Below are 7,332 nucleotides of genomic sequence, written 5' to 3'. Positions count from 1 at the left end.
TCTCGTAAGAATGAACAGACGTTCAGTTTGGTTTTCCAGTCCAACTTGGGACAAAAGACGAGGCCGGGATTCAAGTTCAAACCCTCAAGGTCAGTGTATTGGCAGATAAGTGATAGGCCTAAGTGTCAATTTCATTTGGTGCCACAACGTCACCGAGTGATTTTAAAGAAAGATAACTAAGATTGCAATCAAACAAGGGAGAGTATCCTCATGCACACTTTCGTCAACGACAGCAAAACTAAGGCCTAGCTCAAGGAAATAAAGGTTTGAACATTCTGTGTTACGTGTCGTAACTTTAAAACTGTTTTATATAATTAGTTCTGCAACCTTGATCAACGAAAAAGGCTAGCAAGTTTAGCTGTTGTTGTTTTTGTTTTGTTTTAAAATATGTTTTCGTAACTGCAGTATTTACTAATCAATGGAAATAATTCTCGGAATGTTGACAATGACAATGTTTGAATCAGGTGATGTTATCAGGTATGCCACCCGCAGTGACCCCCTATTAGTGCTTACCCCACAGGAGCCCATTACAGTGCCGCTCATAAACAATCTGTATTAGTGTCTATGATTTGCCCAATGGGTACTGAATGAGAAACACTCTCATGTTTCGGCGACCGATCCTGTGCCTGTACAAGTCCGGTGCACTGGTTTCCCCAACAAGGGGTTGACAGATTCCAAATCAAGATTCCACGTGTTTCGGAGCTTGTACATTTCTTCATCTACTTCTTGATCGGCAGCCAACTTCATTTTTGAGGATTCTGTAGCACTTGCAAATGATATTTTTGCATTCAGTCGCAATCACTTGCGGGAGTTACCTAGTGAAATGTGTGTGTGTGTGTGTGTGTGTGTGTGTGTGTGTGTGTGTGTGTGTGTGTGTTTGCAGTTTTTTTGACCGACCACAGATCATATTGCTCTTATGAAAAACAATGTAATATATGTTCCAGTGTATGTGACTTTTTGTGAGTATACTACATGAGAGTGTATAACCAAGACACATGTATGCATACACACACACACACACACACACACACACACAAACACACACACACTTATTATTATTATTATCATTATTGTGGTATGCACAAGTGCCCTAGGGTGTGTGTGCAAGTGGATGCACACATACAAATGTACACAACACTTGTCAATGGACAAGATACTTGAATCTCAACAAGAAAAAAATTAATCATTGCATTTGTTTGTTTCACATTAGATTTGTTTCTTAACATCCAAAAGTGATAAATTAGTGAAAATCCATCTTCACTAAAAAAAAACTTTGATAAAACTGCTAATTCAGTTCAGAAACGTACAGTCATTTGGCTGAAGAAGTCAGTGATGTTTTGTTGCTCATGAAACAACTCAGTGCTTCAATTTCATCATAGGCTGTCAATGCAGAAAAACATCCAGATGATCCTTGGATGTGATAACATGCTTGATAGTAATGATGCTTTAATATCTAATAGTAATACTTACAAATAAACATTTCGTGATATGTTATTAACTGTCATAAGAATCTTTAACAGATTTACATGTATGATTTTTTATTCATGAATCGGGGAAAGGAAATTTACTTTGTGGCACCGCCATCTCTCTGACTCAGTTGCCATTTACAAACTTTTTTTTTTTTAATTTGTGCTTACAGGAGAGAAAAAAAGTTGAACAATTCATATTATTATACATGACAGATTTGTGTCAGGTCACTTGATGGTACATCACAGTTGTAAAATTACTAAAAAAAAAAGAAAAAAAGAAAATCAAAATGCTAATGTGGGTTGTGATGTTGTCTTTTCAGAAAGAGGCTGAGAAAAAGAAAAGAAAAAGCAATGTCAGCCTTCATTTCAGTGCTGTCATCAGTACTGATCCTGTCACTGACAGTAAGTGCGACAGCTGGGGGCAGCTTACCCAAACTCCTCCTCATCACTTTTGATGGTTTTGGCTGGAACTTCTTGAACAAACTGCCAGCCTCTGATCTGCCTGGCTTCCAGGCATTCATGGAGAAGGGGGTGCATGTACGGTGGATAGAGAATGTCTTCCCCTCAGTTACTCGAACGAATCACATGAGTCTTGTCAGTGGCCTGTACAGTGAGAGTCACGGCATCGTTGAAAATGACTTCTTTGATCACACGCTGCAAGCTGCCATGCCCAAGCCTGGGGAGCTGAAGGAGGAAGATTCTCAGTGGGTGGATGTTGGAGCGGAACCAGTGTGGGTCACCAATTCCCAGGCTGGCAATGGAAGGCGCTCCGGCACGATTTTCTGGCCTTGTGCTGACGCCAAGATCAAAGGGAGAATGCCAGATGAGATCCGCAGGGGAGAATGGAAAGTGACTGAACAGGAAGTCAGTGCCACTGACAGAATTGATCTGGCACTGGATTGGTTGACAGGCAAATCTGTGCAGCCTGTAAATTTTGTGGCGGTGTATACAGAAGATCCAGACGAAACCTCGCACCTTTGGGGACCTGATTCTGAACAGGTACTGGGTGCTATTCGTTCTCGTGATGAGATCCTTCAGCACCTGCTGTCGGAGATGAAGAAGAAGAACCTTGAGGATGAAGTGAATGTGATCATCACTGCAGATCATGGGCAGCTGCCAGTATATCCAGAGGCAGCGATCAACATGGACTTGCTGATTGATCCGTCATGGTACACAGCCTACCCTCCTGTGAACATTACCACCATGAGCAACCTGTGGCCCAACGAAGGTGAGTCACACAGGAATGGTGTGCTTCTGCAGACTGATTTGGGATTTTGTCCTTTGAGTCTACAGCTTTAGTTTGATATTTCTGACAAAATGTGTGGCTGTAGTTACCAGAAATCTAAATTCATGTGCAGAGTATGCATCTTTGAGTTTGAAAAATATATATTTGTATATATAGATAGGTATAGATGTGTTTGTATATTAATATAGATAGATATATAATAATATATATCATATATGTATGTGCATGCATATGAATGTAAATATAACACACACTCTCTCTCTCTCTGTATATATCTATATCTATCTGTATATCTATATGAGTATATCAATCTATCTATCTACCTATCTATCTATCTATCTATCTATCTATCTATCTATATTATATATATATATTTATCGAGACATCTTGCTATAGCGCATAGTTTTGAAGCTCTATGCATGTTAGAATATATATATCTATCTATCTATAGATATCTATCTATCTATCTATAGCTATCTATCTATCTATCTATCTATCTATCTATATATATATATATATATATATATATATATATATATCTTACATAGATAATAGATAGATAGATAGATACATAGATATAGAGAGATACAAATATACATTGTGTGTGTGTGTGTGTGTGTGTGTGTGTGTGTGTGTGTGTGTGTGTGTATGATGTTATAACTTGTATAGAATGATTTAAGAGAAAACATCAGTAAGGTTATAAAAAAAGAAAAAGAAAAAAAAAGGATTGAATACTGAGTGTCATGATTGTACTTTTAATATAAGGTTTCACTTCTGATAGTTTTATAAGGTACTAAGGTAATCTTACTGAACTGTTTCATTCTCATTCTAATATTAATATCCTCAAACCTCTCTCTCTCTCTCTCTCTCTATATATATATATATATATATATATATATATATATATTACTCTGATTCTGCAGTGTACAAATTTGAAGCAAAATTCTGTTGGTTCCACTGTTGATTATATTTTGGCCCCATTCATTGTGAGAGAGACTTCACTCCAGTGATCTCTTTCTGTTCACAGTGACTGGTTCTGTTCATGCATGCTGATAGTGAGAGATCTAGTATATGAGTACACATCAGTAGATGGTAGGTAACAATAGGAAAATGGGTTGGGGTATATATATATATATATATATATATATATATATATATTATATATATATGATTGATATATATATATATATATATATATATATATATATATATATATATATATATATATATATATAGAGAGAGAGAGAGAGAGAGAGAGAGAGAGAGATGTGTGTGTGTATGTATATATGTATATATATATGTATATATATGTATTAAAAAATTTCCTGCATTTTAATTACAATTTTTAAAGATAAGCCAAGACTACTGTTGTTCTTATATATTTATAATTGATATTTTACCGGTCTCTATAATTTCCTCAGTTCTTTCTACAAGGAGCAGAGCCCAAGACACCAAGAGAGTGTGATCTTCTTGCATATATATATATATATATATATATATATATATATATATATATATGCGGGTGCAATAGCCGAATGGTTAAAGTGTGGACTTTCAGTCTGAGGGTCCTGGGTTTGAATCTTGGTGGCGCCTGGTGGGTGGAGATTTTTCTGATCTCACAGGTCAACATATGTACAGACCTGCCAGTGCCTGAACACCCTGTGTGTGTTTACGCACGCAGAAGATCAAATACACGCGTTAAAGATCCTGTAATCCATGTCAGCATTCAGTGGGTTATGGAAACAAGAACATATCCAGCATGCACACCTCTGAAAACGGAGAATGGCTGCTTACATGGTGGGGTGATTAAACAAAACGGTCATACATGTAAAATGTTAAATATTTGTCTGAGTGTGTATGTGTGCGTGCCTGAAATCTGATTGAATGACACAGGAAACAAATGATGAGCGCCCAATGGCAGCCGTCAGTCGGTTCTACCGAGGTAGGCAGCCTGTTGTGTAAATGACCCCGTGTTTGTAAAGTGCTTTGAGTTTGGTCTCTGACCAAGGATAGGTGCTGTATAAGTATCCATATCAATCAATCAGTCAATATATATATATATATGTAAATGTGTGTGTGTGTGTGTGTAGAGAGAAATCTTGATTTTTTCCTCCCAATTATTTCTATGGCCATATGAATTGTGATGCATAATGAATGTCCATTTTCAGCAGCTGAATTTTAGCATGATTTCCAACATTCAGAGTAAGTTTTGGTAATAAAATAAAGATAACAAGAGAGGCAAGGCCTTCAAGACTCACTTGTGATACACTTAAAAAAAAAAAAAAAATCCAAGCTTTTTATGTATTGAGTATAATTTCAAAATGTAATGTTTAAGATGAGAAAGATCAGTTTAAAGCAAATTAAGTCCCCTAGCATTAATTGCAGAGTAATTTCCCATTTTTACTATCTGCACCAAAACGTTTGCAAAATAAATAAAACTTCCATGCTTAGCAAAAGAAGTTCCTGTTTGAATAAAAAATGATAATAATGACTGCTCTTGTTGTTGGGTCAGAAAATCAGATCAAAGTGCCAAGTTTAGAGAATACAAAAAATATAAATATAACAGTAAATGCAGTTTGCATATAATTAGGCTTTTTTCTTTTCTTTTTTTTTGTGTGCCCATCCCAGAGGTGCAATATTGTTTTAAACAAGATGACTGGAAAGAACTGAATTTTTCCTATTTTTATGCCTAATTTGGTGTCAACTGACAAAGTATTTGCAGAGAAAATGTCAATGTTAAAGTTTACTGCGGACACACAGACACACACACACACACACACACAACACACACACAACCGAACACCGGGTTAAAGCATAGACTCACTTTGTTTACACAAGTGAGTCAAAAACTGCTGTATTTGTGTTTAATAATATAGATTCACTTTTATTCAGCCATTCGTGTTCGCACTCATACAGGTCTTGAAACAAAATGAACAATATTGCACAAATAAATTTCACAATGATTTTATTGACATGCGAAATAAATTACCATCACCATGCACACCCTTTGGTGCCTTGTCTCCCCCTCCTTGTCATTTTTCTCAGGAAGGGGTCACTGTATGTGGAGTGATGGCCTAGAGGCAACGTGTCCGCCTGGGAAGCAAGAGAATCTGAGCGCGCTGGTTCGAATCACGACTCAGCCACCGATATTTTCTCCCCCTCCACTAGACCTTGAATGGTGGTCTGGGCGCTGGTCATTCAGATGAGATGATAAACCGAGGTCCCATGTGCAGCATGCACTAAACACACGTAAAAGAACCCACGGCAACAAAAGGGTTGTTCCTGGCAAAATTCTGCAGAAAAATCCATTTCGATAGGAAATACAAATAAAACTGCATGCAGGAAAAATTTTTAAAAAATGGGTGGCGCTGTAGTATAGCGACACGCTCTCCCTGGGGAGAGCAGCCCGAATTTCACACAGAGAAATCTGTTGTGATAAACTGAAATACAAATATGAATACAAATGCGTTCAGACTAATTTATACGCTACACCAGATTAGCAAGGCAGATGCCTGACAGTAAGCATAGTCAGGTCTTGAGTGCATGCCTATACATATATATGTGCACTAATCAGAGAGGATTTCTTCCACCGAATTTGGCTTGAGGACAACAACACTTTGGTTGCCATGGGCATGCACTTTCTGTGTGTCAAATGCTTGCTGCACACGGGACCTCGGTTTGTCGTCTCATCTCACCCAAATGACTAGATAAGATCAGTTTCATTTTCCAGTGAGTCAAACTTGGGAGAAAGGGTGAGACTGAGACGACTGTGAGAGTGGGAATCGAATCCAGACCGTCACGGACACTCTAACTCTGTGTGTGTGTGTGTGTGTGTGTGTGTGTGTAATTGTATAACATAATTCATCGTGGCAGAAAAACAAGTGCTGGTAACCATGAAACAAATCTTCCATTATTTTACTTTTAGAATAACTTTGCGAAGACTAAAAAAAAAAAAAAAGGAACACAATGGAAACCCTTCAAAGGCTGCAGGTGGGGGGCCATTGGAATGCTTTGTATGCCTGACTGATGTGTTATTTATTGTAAAGCGCTTTGAGAGGTTTGAAAGCACTATATTATATATTGTATTGTAGTTCTCTTTTGATCACAACAGATTTCTCTGTGTGAAATTCGGGCTGCTTCACCTGGGGAGAGCGCGTCGCTACACTGCAGCGCCACCCATTTTTTAAATATTTTTTTCCTGCGTGCAGTTTTATTTGTTTTTCCTATCAAAGCGGATTTTTCTACAGAATTTTGCCAGGAACAACCCTTTTGTTGCCGTGGGTTCTTTTACGTGCGCTAAGTGCATGCTGCACACGGGACCTCGGTTTATTGTCTCATCTGAATGACTAGCATCCAGACCACCACTCAAGTTCTAGTGGACTGGGAGAAAATATCGGCAGCTGAGCCGTGATTCAAACCAGTACGCTCACATTCTCTCACTTCCTAGGCGGACACGTTACCTCAAGGCCATCACTCCACTTATATGTGTTATTATTATTATTGCTTTCAGTATATTTCTAACTAGAGAGTGCATTATACATATACAATATGTCCTTGCCTTTCCCTATCGCTGTCTTCTGTTTTGCTGTTTTCAGATAATATTTCCTGTCTAGAGTA

The 7,332-nt window shown here is 37.8% G+C and overlaps 1 protein-coding gene across 1 annotated transcript in view; it reads left to right on the top strand.

Moving 5' to 3' along the window:
• Positions 1 to 211: 211 nt before the first annotated feature.
• Positions 212 to 7,332, top strand: part of LOC143297877 (ectonucleotide pyrophosphatase/phosphodiesterase family member 5-like) — a 16,293-nt gene continuing 9,172 nt past the window's right edge. The window contains exons 1-2 of the mRNA XM_076610406.1: positions 212 to 264; positions 1,790 to 2,697. Coding sequence (XP_076466521.1) covers positions 1,821 to 2,697 — 877 coding nt within the window. The 5' untranslated portion in view covers positions 212 to 264; positions 1,790 to 1,820. The remainder of the gene's footprint in view (positions 265 to 1,789; positions 2,698 to 7,332) is intronic.

The sequence above is a fragment of the Babylonia areolata genome, chromosome 23, assembly GCF_041734735.1.
Source record: "Babylonia areolata isolate BAREFJ2019XMU chromosome 23, ASM4173473v1, whole genome shotgun sequence".
Classification (NCBI taxonomy): domain Eukaryota; kingdom Metazoa; phylum Mollusca; class Gastropoda; order Neogastropoda; family Buccinidae; genus Babylonia; species Babylonia areolata.
This window is presented reverse-complemented; position numbering and strand designations above follow the sequence as displayed.